At 37.6% G+C, this 15,068-nt stretch overlaps 1 protein-coding gene across 4 annotated transcripts in view; it reads left to right on the forward strand.

Moving 5' to 3' along the window:
* Nucleotides 1–14,868, forward strand: part of SEMA6A (semaphorin 6A) — a 131,564-nt gene extending 116,696 nt beyond the window's left edge. For all 4 annotated transcript variants that reach the window (XM_075601180.1, XM_075601196.1, XM_075601187.1 and 1 more), the window contains one exon: nt 9,923–14,868. In XM_075601180.1, coding sequence (XP_075457295.1) covers nt 9,923–11,112 — 1,190 coding nt within the window. In that variant the 3' untranslated portion in view covers nt 11,113–14,868. The remainder of the gene's footprint in view (nt 1–9,922) is intronic.
* The last annotated feature ends 200 nt before the right edge of the window (nt 14,869–15,068 follow it).

The raw sequence follows: 15,068 nt of genomic DNA on the forward strand, positions 1-15,068 counted from the left end.
ACTCCCTGAGGAAGTCACAGACCATGGAATCGGAAGTCAAGCAGAGGCAGAATACTCAACATGGCGGTGAGTACTTGTTTGGGCCATTGTTTTATCTATCTTTGTGACTGCATATGCTGTAGGTATGTGCTGTATTTGAAGTTTTATTAAACAATATTACACTATATATAGTTTTCTTCTGCCTATATGCCAAATCTTGGGAGCAGAATAACAGATTGGATTCCTACGAGGCTCATAATGTACTGTACATGTGAGTACATAAGACATTTGCATACATTTCCATAATCCAGTTGCGCCCCCAAATTTGAGTACTCTAAAAGTAAGTAGACAACCTGGCACATAGAAAATAACACAGGTTATTATTGGTGGCGTGCTTTTATAATTAAAAAATGTAAAGATAAATATGAAGTGCACAACCCCTGATTTTGAAACATCTCTTGTTTTTTTTTCCTCTGTAGAGTAACTTCCTTTTTGTTACAATAAAGAAATAATGTTTTTGCTGTCTAATTCTGTAATTACAATGTAATATTTAAGTAGATTTATATATGGACAAAAAAAACCAGGGAGATGATATTTTGAAGATAGTTTTGCTTTGCTGTAGCCTTCTTCATTTTAATTTGGAAGAATATAATCTCTATAAAAAAAGGTATAAAACGAGCAGTTCCCTTAAGTCGATTTTTATGATCACATCATAAAATAACTCCAACTGACGCCAATGCCAAAGAGCATATGGTTTAAATTGATAAAGGTAATGGTGTTTTGTAACTATACTAGATTTCCAATGTCATCCAAACAGCTACACGGATATGGTTGTGTTAAGTAAATCGAAGGTGGTTACTTGCTTAACATATGCACACATTTGCAGGATTTCAGGGATGCAAAGCAGGTACTTTTACAACATCAGCAGTGTGGATTCAGTCCAAGAATTACAGTATAAGTACCATCTGTTTGAAGAATAGTCTTCCTCTTACACTGTCTGACCTTAGCCATATGTAGTAAGAATCATGTGTACTTTTTATTAATAGTCCTCAAACGTAGAAATTTCCAGTTTCAGTTCAAGGGGAGAGGCCTTAAAGATGCATGTATCGAGGCAGCAAATGACCATGCCTCATATTCTATTAAACTATTGGATGTCATTGATGGTGGGATATTGCAATTGACAGTGATCCAAGTGGAATTAGAACTCACATGGGCTCCTGTGATGAAGTTTAGAGAGTCTGACTGACAGATATAATCTTCTGTGATGCAGTTTAGAGGGTCTGACTGACAGATATAGGCATCTGTGATGCAGTTTAGAGGGTCTGACTGACAGATGTGTTTGTATGGTGACTACGTAGAAATTTCTGCTGAAAATCAGTGGTGGTAGATGATCCCTACCTGATGGAAGTTATCCGCTAATATTCCCACTTGGTGGTTTCACTACATATTGCCATCAATCTCCCACTCATGTGTCCTCGTCACCAAGTCACTGCATTCCCATGTGCCTGTCACATGCTTTTCCTCATTTGTATTCCTATATTCATGTCCACCAGTTTTCTTGAGGACTGTTCCATGCATCGGATGTAGATTGTCTCTGTTTTCTCTCCGTCCTTAGCATTGATCCATTCTTTTTCTGCCTGTACCTTATGCAAAGTCCTTTTTAGTAAACTAACCGCAGGTTTAAATAGACATGACGGCAACATATTGGATGCTTTCGAACAAAGGAGATTAAGTGGAGATGCATTAGCTGTATTTAAGGATATACACAGAGGACACCGCTCTGATTTATTTGGCTTGGTGACTAGCAGAAGCAAGATAAACTCTTTTAAACCGTCAAGGTGCCTACAGTCTTCAAGGAAAGGTCAAAATGTTTTCTGAATAAAACCTTTCCATCCATCTTGCCCTTTCCTATAGACAGCTTTGTATATAAAATAGAATAAAACTAAAAGTAAAATAAAGGCACATCTTGTGAATTAGTGAGGGTCATGTACAAGGTTTCACCCCAGCAACACAGAAGTCACTTAAAGCGATTACAATTAGGCACTGCTGTTTTATCCAGTTCACTAAGTGAAAAATGGTACCGTAGGAACCCCCCCCCCCCCCTAAAAACGAGGATCAAATAAAAGTGAATCTATTAGGCTTATGGCAACATTTTAAACATAAAATGCATAATATGGTAGTGAACAAAAAAAAGGAGATCCGACTACAACACAGCAACATTAAATTCCATTTCCTTCCAGCAGTCTATGCAGCTTTTTTAACAAAAATATTGATGATTTGCCCCATTTAATATGGTGGTGATTCAGTGTCAAAAATATGTTAACACATTTGTTACATATTTAATAGGGTGTTTAAATAAAGAATGGAAAATCAATCTAATGCATTGAAGTTATTAAACATATCCATCCTCCCCCCCCCACACACACACACCTAATATGCAAAGAAAAAATAGATTTAGAAATGTAGGCTGTCTCTTTATTTTAAGTAATTCCTGGGTGGGCCACCAGTCCCGTGTACAGGTTAATAAAACTATATATACATACATACATATACACACATACATACATACATGGGGAATATGTAGCTAATTCTCAGTATGCTTTCAGTAATTGTGGTCTGCACCTGGTAAATTTAAGGCGTCACCGTCAGAATACAATCTAATAACAGCCTTCATAGCGATAATACTTTGCAGAGCTTGATATACTGTATGAATGAGAAACACACAAATGGAAATAATTGAACACAGTTTACTGGAATAAAATAGTTCACGTGTACAGTTCTAATTGGCACGGCAGGCAAATGAAATGATATCTTGAGGTGGTAGAAATGCAAGTGGGCTGAATCGCATTCATCCACCGTGAGCTTTGCCTCAAGATGAGAAGCTCAAAATAGCTTGAACACCCACAGCATGTGCAACTTACTGGCTGCAACACATTCAGTCATTGCAAGTTTGCAGCTAATTAGTAGCTTCATGAAAAATCTTGTCTTTAATTTATTGCATGCCACGTCCGTTTGCCAATGTTTAGGTTTCATACAATGCCATCTGTTACACATTACTGTGTGAGCACCAGAAAGAAGACTGCTTCTTGAAATCCCTTTCAAATGTTTCCAATTGGTCGGGCATTTTGCTAACTGTGCCCAGCCATTAGTGAAACAGGTTGAAGCTGTAAGCGGTGCAAGAAGGGGGAATTCTGTTACAGGACTAATAAGCTAGTTTTAAAAATGAACTAATGTTTGGATTCTGCAACCATAGAAACAAGTAATATGCCAGAGGAGGAATGACTAAATAGGCAATGTGGAAAAAGTATAACACAGTTAGTAGAGGCCAATCACTACATTCATTATTTACTTAATAGCGTTTTTTTATTGGCTTTTTTTACTGGCAAAATATTTGGGAAGCAGCAGTGCCACAACACTTTCCTGCTATTAGAGATGTGAAAGGGAACTATGTATGAATGTCCACTTGCTGCAAAACCAGCCAAAGCAACACAAATATAGCATCACAAAGAACAAATATCCCGTAGACAGCAATAGGATGTTGTCCCTTTGATCAATCTCGTGCTGTTATTTTTGTACAAGTACAGTCACTGTATCGTCCCAGTTTGCAACCCATGGGGACTTCAGATAGATCCAGACTGAGCTACTGTTCCACTTACACTGACAAAAGAAGGCCAAGGCAAACACCATCAGACGCTGATGCTTTTTGTGCACACTAGTGAGAGGGGAACATGAGATGAGGCAGTGAGTGTATTTGGAGTACGTTAGTCTTCTGTCTGTGCATTTTTGTTGGCTTTACTGATGCTGCACAGCTTAGCAACATATATTGGGGTTGTAGTAAAGAAAATACACTCATCTGTGTCTCACAATTATATTAGACTGGTTGGCACGCCATAAAATCTTTATAATATCACATGAACCAATCAATGATGCATCAACACTCGCTTAATCGTGCACTGACATGTTCAAAATTGGCACAATTCATATCTCTATCTCTTGCAGATTTTAAAGATGTATCCTGTTAAAAGATTTCAGTCCATATTTAGTAAGAAGTCCAGTTCCAAGAGATACCTCCCGTGCTGGAAGATACCATTACCATATCATTACAACACCATTAAAGTAAAGGGACCAAAAAGTGTTATAATTACTAAGCAGTGTTACTTCATAAGATGCCTACAAGCCCTGGAAGACATCTTGCAGCATAGTCACTTGAATAGGCCATATTTACTAACCCATGCCGGAACGTGTTTTATCGACTAGCACTGCATAGTAAATATGGCCCTTCATGTTGATGCACTCGGCAGTAGAGGATGTGAGTATTGAAAAATCAATTGGAGCGTCGGAGCAGTTACAGGTGCGCCGACGAGTATTCTAACACTTGCCTTAAACTTGTCTTGGAAAATCTGGGGCTATAACCAACAAGATCCAGGTACATGCTGGGTACATGCTGCAACATTTCAGTGACATTTCTGCAGAGACTAATGGCCCATCGGATTAACACAGCAGGGGTCCCTGGCAGTCCCATTCAGTTTGAATGGGACTGCCAGTGACCCCAGCAGTTAATCCGATGTGCCATTAGTCTGTCTGCAGAAATGTTGCAGCATGTACCCAGTATGTACCTGGGTCTTGTTGGTGATTGCCCCAGATTGGTTTTAGAATACTCGTCGGCACTACAGTATGTTGTCTTCTGATTATATGGTACCTTGAAGTTGGGGGATAATGGCACAGAGTACCCACACCTAGAAGATCAGTCACAACAAGGTTTCTGGAGAGTGAGAGCTGGTTACTTGGAACCCATCTGTCTCAACATATGTTTTAAAGCAAATGTTAGAAACTTTACGTTTAAAAGCTTGGAACATTCAGGCACAAATAGCAAATGGCAAAAAAAAAAAAGCCAAATAGCAAATAAAGCATTGCACATATTCAAAATGTTTACTGTAATTGGTCACTTACTTTGTAACACAGCTTTATCTGAACATGTGTCAGCTAATTAATAACTGGGGGATGGGGGCTTATGATTAATACACAGGCGTTTGAAGTAGGAGATTGCTGTACACGGCCCTGTGATTGAACCGTGTACGCTTCTTATAACCATAAGCCATATTTACTAGACAGTCTTCTGCCTAAAGACAAATTCCTGCAGGGGCAGACATCTTATAGCCCTGTAAGGGTTCCCACAGCGCCAGACATTGTGTTATGGAAAAATACTGCTTAGTAATATGCGCCTGTATCTCGCTTTGAATGAGGTGTTAAAACTACACTACTAGCTCCCCGGTGGAAGGTGTACAGCACATTACATTACCTGTACTATGTACATGTTTTCATACACTGTCAGCACTAAATATAAATACATCATTATTATATGACCATCTGGGCACTGTTAGTTTTATTAACACAATAAAAAAATATTTCTCTAGCACACCTGTGAACTCCCATATGTAAAGTTTTTTTTTATTTTTTATCAAAAATAAAATCTGTTCAGTACAGTTTGCAAGTGTAGCTGTGCTAATTCCCGTATTGAATTAAGAATCTATATTGTTAGGAAAGATTTGGCTGTATGCAACAAGAACATTCTGTTAGTGCCAAGTAGACGTCCCCTGTTGATAATGATTAATGCCTTTAAGGGGGAGTTGACCTCTTTTCCACATTCTTTTGCTGAACGGCAATGTTTTTCGGAATGAGAATCAGGGAAAGGAATACATTCTCGCTTAGAATCCTAATCATATTGGGGCTTTTGACCTGCCCCCCTCAAGTAATAACATACACATTTCCAAAAGAGTGTAACACCAAGGAGCTGTCACTTTGCAAAACAAATCTGCAATATATGCAGTGGTCACTAACTTTGGTCACAGCACATGTGTAACTGGGTTTCTTAGCCTTTAGCACATTAGCAGGGTAATTTACTCAGCTACTTTTATTGAGGGGTTTATTGAATAAGCCCCTAAGTGTCAACAGTAAGTGTACAACTCCATAGTAGATAGCAACTCATAAATACTCGTACATCTATTAGCTAACCTTCAGACCATTAACAGATGTACAGTGAATAGACTCTTAGGACTCCCAAGATAACAGACAGATGCCCACTGGCAGAAGTCATACTATTCTGTACACCAGTTGGAACATGCTTTGTTGTTACTCTGAATGAGCAAGAATGTGGCATAGTACAACCACATATGGTGAAATTTAGATTGCTTATTAGTTATGTGTTTGTCACACCTCTGTGAACTAATAGCAGTGGCGCGCACACACACATACATTCACATTTTAGACTGTTGTCTACATTTTATCCAGGGCCGAGATATAGAATAATGGTGTTGGTTTTGAACACATAAGATAGCGACTTAAATTCATGTGCACTTGCTTCATGGGCTTTTAGACAATCACGGTAGTCTTTATTTAATATGATGTAAAACCATCTTCACATTGCTGAGGAATATGTTGGGGCATATTGACTAAGCAATGCTCTGCCTTAAGACACTTTATGGCGCCTTAATGTGTCCCGTGGAATAACACCACTTGGTAACATAGGCCTAAATTCAAAGTTTCTATGTGTTTTATGTCCGCTTTACCTCTCCTATATCCTTTCCCCTGTTATAGTTGTCACATTTATTGGGGACCATATTATCTTATCAGATTGGTAGCAAGATTGGCAGTCACCTTTACCTGCCATCATTCCCCATTTTAATTTGAGATCAAGTCTAAAACTTTCAGATATTATTTCAGATACAGTATATACTTGTGTTATGAGCCCATCACTGCCTTTAGTTCACTCGCTCCTATTTAGAACTGTACTATGAAGAGGTTCACTCTTTCATAGGATATGTTTTATCATATGAGTTATACCTACAACTTCTCCTTTAGCCTTGTTGCTGACATACATGTAGAAGCCCACAACAAATTTTAACCCCCTGTTGTCATTATTAATAATGTCAAATACACTAACTCCTGTGTATGTGTGTGTGTGTATGTATATATACATATACATATATATATATATATATACGTGTGGGTGTGTATATATATATGTATATATATATATATATATATATATATATATATATATATATATACTGTACACACATAATTTTACTGTATATCATGTTTTCTATTTACACTATATGAAAATAATAAAACAAATGGTATTAACTTTCCTTTTTTGTAAGTGAACTCTGTTAGTAAGGTGTATGAATGCTCCAGAGATTGTGACCATTGTTATACATACTAATTTCCTAATAAGTGTTGTGCGGTCAAAGCAGCCTATCACGTCTTGTAGCCAAGTAGCAAAAATGTTTTGGGTCTTCATAATAAAATCCCTATGGGAGGAATTGTTATTCAGCTTTGTATTTTAAGATGCTCCCTTTTTAATCTGCACTTGTGACCTAAAATTCAGCCTTTTGCAATAGATGGAATTCATATTTCTACATAGATGTAATATCGAGACAGATGCCTTTTTGTTGCGAGTTGAGAGGCCACTGGTCATTTGTTCAGCTCCACACAGATGTCTATTTATCACTTCAGTGCTGTATAGTGACTGACACATCCATCATGTATAACCAGCTCTAATCAATAGAATATATTTCTGGCAGGCTCTTGATCTGGTAGCAAGATAAAGATTAGGAGAAGTGTTACACGTTTGTAATAGCACTCAGGCTTTCTTGTTCAAAGCATTCAGTCATACTATTTTCTTTTTTTGCAGACTACATGATTGGTGTGAGTTATTACTCGGATTTTAGCTCTAAGCAAAGCCTTATTTGTAGGCTTTGGTTGTCTCTGGTTAGATAGTGCTCACTACAGTGATTGGTATGGTGTGAAATAGAACATCTATACAAACCGTTCTGTGATTGAACAATTAAGTTCATATATGAGTAATGAAACATTAGTTATGGGCTATCCAACGTAGTTTTATGCTGTAGCACAAGAAGAAATGTTTGGATATCTTATTACTGCACAGTGAGATATGTTACTATAACTATATTGAGTTAGATCGCTCATGGCTGCTGAACTGGGTTAAAATACACACATTTGTGGCCCCATTGAGTAGCCAACAGCTGTTTGGTGTTTAGAAAAGTGCAGTCCCATGTATGAGACGCACATTTTTTTTATAATACTTATCTGTAGTCGCTTCCTTAGGCCAGGGCAGGCTGCCTTAAGGCAGTGTTCGCATCTATGCGGCGTGCGTGCGCATGGAAGCGGGAGGGGGTGAGCGTTGTGCAAGAAATCATTCAAACTGATTTTTGTCGCGACAGGCTGGTCACGTGAGCGGTTCGCCCTATGAGGGCAAACCAGCTCCGTGACGTCACTGGCACACCACTAGACACGCCCACGGACGGCACAGGCATAGGCACCATGGCCCCAGCCTTAGCAAGATTGCATGAACCTTCAAATGAAATTGTAACTTAATTGTGTTTTGTTAAAAAAAAAAAATTAAAAAAGCGTTTTATTTTTAATAGGTTCAACCAAATTCAATCTTACTTTTAGCTGCTTAGCTTATGATGGCATCATAATTATTTTTCGTAAAGAAACAAAAATTGGGATCGATTGTTTTCCGGTAGACACAAGGTTCCAAAAATAGTGTTATCACGTAATAGACTCGGCAAATATTGTTTAAAAAAATCCAAAGTATTTTATTATCTTGGAAATATTGAGCATTTTAACCATATTCATATTTTTAAATGGTCTGATCACCTACATTGACCCTATTAAATATTTAACTGTCATTCATTTACTTTGGGTTTAGCTAGAATGGCCCTTTTAAATGACCACCAAATTATACTGCTGGTGCCTTTATTTTCATCATTTAAATACCTGTAATTAACTGCAATAATAACTTTTTCCCAGATGTGCTTCTTTTTATGTTCATTGTTGTGAAAATTTGATGAGCTTTACATCTCTACGTAAATGATTTAAAAGTTGTGAATTACAGGTCGAAAATGTTTTTTCAACACCCACGTGTAAAACATTTCACAGCACAAGCTCTTAACGATGTTTATTTAGCAATGTAAAAAAATAAAAAATACAGAATATTACGTATTTATATAAATACGTAGCAGACAATAAGATTCAAATTGTAATTACCATATCTGTCTGAAAAAAAAAGGCAAAACCCCAGTATGATGTCAGTTCATGTTACCAGTGTAACCAGCCCTAAGTGGAACAAACATTTACATTGGTGGCAAGATCAATCATAATCATGTCCTAAGGAATCTCCATAGCAGGTGACCTTTTGAGGCGCATATATTAACATACATTACATTACAATTTACATTTTATTTTTTTTAATTATTTTTATCAATTGTCATTTCATAAATCTCCCAACATTTGGAGTATTTAGAAATTACAACATACAATAATCTTGCCATACATGATGGATTTTTTTTTTTGCCGCAAATTGCCTGTACTGCACACAATTCTCTGCATGAAATACAATGCAGCCAATACTAAATATTGCAGAAAACAATTCTCCGGGGGCGACTCTCACAGCACTTACTGTAGCAAAGTTTGTGTTATTTGTATCTACTTAATGAAACATGACAATATGACACATTTATTTTTTGCTGTCTAGAATCTAGATGACAGGAGAACATATTTATAATTGCACCAGGCGTGCTTGTTTCCTTAGTAAATAGGACTGGCAACTACTGTATATTTCTTTCATATGGCTGCTTGGGACATTAATCGTGGTTCACGCATTGTTACCTATTAGACAACAAATGGGGCTCCGGTGCATATAAACTGTTACACACCTTCATCGCATTTCTATGTAAATCTTGCAATGATTCAATCAGAATTATTTTTGTAGGTTTTGAATATAATCTTATTCCACCCTTGCAATTTTGCATTTCACATAAACCACTTTGCAAAGCAAAATAAAATGGAGTTTATTGTCTATTCATGCTGTGTATAACTTTTTACTTTTGTTTTAACTATGTGTCATATTTGTTCGCAGGAGTGATTCGGGAAAGTTATCTCAAAGGTCATGATCAACTTGTTCCTGTTACTCTTTTGGCCATTGCTGTTATTCTTGCTTTTGTCATGGGGGCTGTCTTCTCTGGAATCATAGTGTACTGTATCTGTGACCATCGCCGAAGAGATGTGGATCTGGTACAGAGGAAGGACAAAGATCTGAGTCACTCACGCAGAGGTTCCATGGCAAGTGTCACCAAGCTAAGTGGACTATTCGTTGACAGTCAGTCCAAAGAGCCTAAACCGGAGGCTATCCTTGCGCCTTTAATGCATAATGGGAAACTTGCCACACCTGGCACCACTGCAAAAATGCTCATCAAAGCTGAGCAGCACCACCTAGATCTGGCAGCTCTACCAACTCCTGAGTCCACTCCGACTTTACAACAGAAGAGGAAGCCCAGTCGGGGCAGTAGGGATTGGGAAAGAAACCAAAACATAATAAATTCCTGCACAAAAGATATGGCCCCTATGGCATCACCGGTTATACCGACCGATTTGCCTCTTCGAGCATCACCCAGCCACATTCCAAGTGTTGTGGTCCTTCCAATAACCCAACAAGGGTATCAGCATGATTATGTAGACCAGCCAAAACTAACAGAGGTGGCACAAATATCTATTGAAAATCAGAATGCCACTCTGGAGTACAAAACGATTAAAGAGCACCTTACCAGTAAAAGTCCAAACCATGGGGTGAATTTGGTGGAAAATCTAGATAGCATACCACCAAAAGTGCCCCAAAGAGAAGCTTCATTAGGCCCTCCAAGTGCTTCAATGTCTCAGAATGGAATGGGCAAACGCATAGACATGCACTCTTCTGCTTACAATGTGGATTACAAGAGAAACTATCCCTCAAATTCGCTCACAAGAACTCACCAGACGTCGACCCTCAAAAGAAACAATACCAATTCATCAAACTCTTCCCACCTCTCCAGACATCAGAGTTTTGGTAGGGGGGACAACCCACCTCCTGCTCCACAAAGAGTGGACTCCATACATTTCAATGCTGCTCAAGGGCAGGCAGTGACTCTAACGAGGCAGCCTAGTATCAATGCCTATAACTCTCTGCCCAGATCAGGTGTGAAACGTACTCCCTCTATAAAGCCTGATGTACCACCTAAACCTACATTTGCCCCACTTTCATCATCCATTAAGTCCAACGATGCATGTACATAATCATAGCAGGAAGGAACACAGCCGAGCATAATTTTCCATTTTGAGCCAGTGTACTACAACTTCATCAATAGACTCAATTTCCAAGAAGGCTGTTGTTAAGCTAAGGACTCTTTGGAAAGGAAAGTGAAATATTTTCTTATGAAACCATGTGATGTATGGTTTACGTTTGCAACTGCAGGACTCACACACAATCTTGGACAGTTGTTACTGTTAATGACGTAACCACAAAACATCACACTCATGAGCCAAAAGCACAAAGTTAAATGTTGAATGTTACGTTTCACCTCCTGACATTACGGGACTGGTAGAGGAGGGCAGAAGAGTAACAAATAACAACAAGAAGAAAATGGACGCATGACTTCAGAGACAATGCTAACTCAAACGTAATAATGGCAGAAGTTTACTATGTGCAGATACTGTGAAAAGCCCATCAGTGTTACAGCCGTTTGATTAGCAGATGAATGCCGAACTGGGCACAACTATTTCAGATCTCTGCTACTCTTCTCTTTTTAATGAATAACGTGACCGTTAACAATAGTAACTTCAATTATTTATTGTTCATTTTGTTTTTCCTAAGGAAATGACTGTCCAGCAAATCACCTTTTGAGCAGCTCTGTGGACAAAAAGACAATGAACTTGATTCATATTTAACATGATACTGCTAACTGGAGTAGATGAGCTCTTTTTATTATTATGATTTTTTTTTTTTTTCAATAAATTGACAGAGGAAATTATGTTGAGCTGGCATTCTAAACTTTGTGTTTGGACTGTATTTCAATTTACCTTTCTCTACATTTCCACTCTTTCCTTGTTTATCACCACTATTATTTTGTTCCATTTTTCAGCACCAGGAGAGGGGTACATGACTCATTTGCGAAGAATATGTTGCAAATCCCTCCAGCTCTGATAGGTTTCCATGGAGAATATTTATTTGCATTCATTTAAAGAATTCACTGGCTGGGCCTTTGATATAATTTTTTTTTTTAACAAGCAAGGATCCCTTTAATTTTAACTTCTAGTAGCAACCGTAAGCACATCTCTTTAGCTTACCTTGCACTTCTCTACATATACCATTGCTGTCAACATAGCTTTGTCAGTAGTGATTATTTTCTGTGAAGGTACCAGCTTGTGATGTGCCATCCCATTTCATGTTGCATGTAAGTCGGCAAATGAGATCGACCGATGGTGTGAACCGAGTAATGTGCCAGCTTTGAAATCATGCATATAAATGATGGACTTATCTCATCTGGGTTCTCCATTGAATTATATCTGTGAATAACCTTTCTTCTTCCACATGTAAATTTGTGCCTTACACCCTCAGTTGTGTGTACTTGTGAGTGATATAGTAACTATAAATTCTCCCTTCAGATAGTTGCAGATATTTATTTACCATTCCTCTCCGTATTCCCATCAGTGGTTGAGGTGCCTGCTTGGTACTACAGAGGTTAAACGACAGCAGTTCAGAGAAGAATGTAGCGGTAATATAGAACTCCACAATTCATTTGAGAAATTCCGACAGCGCTGCACCCTGCAATTCATTTAATCATTCTAGTTGTGCCAATTCCGTCCACATACCACCCTAGTATCATGCGGCAAGTACTGCTGTGGGTGGCATTTCTTTCTACAATCTTCTCCTTTTTTTCCACTATCATCTCATTTCAGTTGGATGATATTATGCATAAACTAATGTTCTCTCTTCATGTCTGGTGTGCACACTAGATATAATACGAAAATGTGATTGACTGATTTCCGTAAGAAAAGTCCTAACCACGCTCACAGTATGTACAGTATGTGCGGTCTGCAGTGAAAATAGATAGTTTAAGGCAGGCTGGCTCCTGCTGTAATTGAATACTGCTATAATAAGGAAAACCAGAAGGATGTTAAGAAGAAAACGAAAAAGAAAAAAAAACCTGTGGTGATTCAGATTTTTGTTTTTTTCCCTTAGTTTCTGCACACAGGGTAGATTTTGAAATCTATTATAACAACTGTGTCAACATACTTTAGAGACTTTGTTTGTTTGTTTTTTACCTAAGAGAAAAAAAAAAGTTTTTGTTATTTTCACTTTTATACCTATTTTGTCTGATTTTATTTTTCGATTGATTGAAATTAAATATTTGAAGTCCGCTAATATGTAAGTGATTTTTAGAAAATCAAGATGGTTTAGACCAAAGTGTGTAACAAGGGTGATTGCATATCATTCCAAGTTTATTTTTTTTATTTTTTCATCTATGATTCTCTCAAGTACTGTTACGTCCCTCTGTCTTTCAGGGCTACCTATGGCACTTGCACCTCTTTCTTAATCGGTGTGATTGTTTTTGAGCACTGCGTGCACAGTGCTCTCTGTTGACACTTAGGGCCATATTTACTCATCAATGATATGCTAGAAGACAGCTGCCAGTGCTGGACGGTGTCTTACATCCAAGCGCATTGTGGAAAATATGGGCCTAAATCCTGGAGTTTCTTTAGTGGTTGGGTCCTGTAAGAGTTTAGTCATTATGAAATATTCACACATATATGAGCCAGGTCGGTGCCAGCCACCTGATGGAAGGTGATCTGATAATAGTCAGATGCTAGTTTATCTAAAGGTGCACTCCCCTAGAAGCTGTACATGCACAGTTTATATACATGTAGATTATGCGTGTGAAACTGATGTGCCATTTTAATGTTTATTTCATAATGTGAGATACTTTAATTAGCTCCTCAAATTTAAGCTAGCTATCCTAACAAATACAGCACATCAGCAAATACCATGTAATGTATACATAATATATAGTCTGTGATGATCTAGAAATAATCTATTTTTTCCACTGAGGAAAGATTTCTGTGGTGTATTTAAACTTGTAGGCATCAGAGCTGAGTTACAAAGACTTTGTTTTTTTTTAGAAAATTCAGAAAAAAGGCCAAGTTTTTTTTTTTTACATTTTTTCTTCAAAATAGAAAACGGCTGAAGGATTTCACCGTAAAACCTGTGATCAAGATGAAGAATGAGAAATGAAAGCAATTTGTAATTGAACAGAAATAAGATGAATAAGTGGAACTGCACCATTAAATAATACCATCAAGGAGGTAGTAATAGCTCCTCACAGTAATAGTATCCATTTCTTGAATGCCCAATCTTCATGTGTTCTTCAAGGTGAATTCTGCTTCTAGTGATATAAAGATTCTTAGTCTAAATGGCACCTAAGCAGTTGATAATTTCATATGCCCAAACTCATGCAGTGCCTTACTCATTGTCATTACAGCACAAAACATCTGAAAGCTTACAAAAGCCCAACTTTGTCAATCACAAATTACATGCAAATAATTCCACCAAAGTGATTCTTGCAAATAAGGGGATGAACATTCCATCATACAAAGTTGAAGCAAAAACACTCTACATACACTGCTGCTTCAATTAGTTTGCCATGTAATGTGAACAGCATCAGTATCTTGGTTGTTACAACATTGACAATTTTGTTCTTGGCTAGTCTTTTTAGTGTATTATTTTTATTTGTTCTATTTTAATCTTTGCATCCAAGCTTGGGTCCATAAACCTACGTGTGCCTTTGCTATCCACCCTTGCTATACACAAATAGATTGAACAAATTCAGGCTCATAATTGTGTAATGTTGTAAAATATTGTGATGTCACCAACTTTTTTCTCCATTTCCACATCCCTTAATCTGATTCACAAATTAATGTATGTTGTACAAAAAAAAAGCTGAAAAAGAAAAAAAAAAATCTTTATTACACAAGGTAATAAAACAGACTATTCTACCTTGGTCTTTGCTTCTGGCATTTGTTTGTTATCTTATCTGACAAATTATTTTCCCTGCAAGTTGCAAATGAAAGACGTATGATTGACACAAGCAGGTTACAGCAGTGGAGAGAACGGATCTATTATTCAAGGTGTAGCAAAACCATTGTAAACATGTCCACCAGATATAAATGCAATCACATATTTGCATCACTATCCA

This window comes from Ascaphus truei, chromosome 1 (genome assembly GCF_040206685.1).
Source record: "Ascaphus truei isolate aAscTru1 chromosome 1, aAscTru1.hap1, whole genome shotgun sequence".
In the NCBI taxonomy this organism is placed as follows: domain Eukaryota; kingdom Metazoa; phylum Chordata; class Amphibia; order Anura; family Ascaphidae; genus Ascaphus; species Ascaphus truei.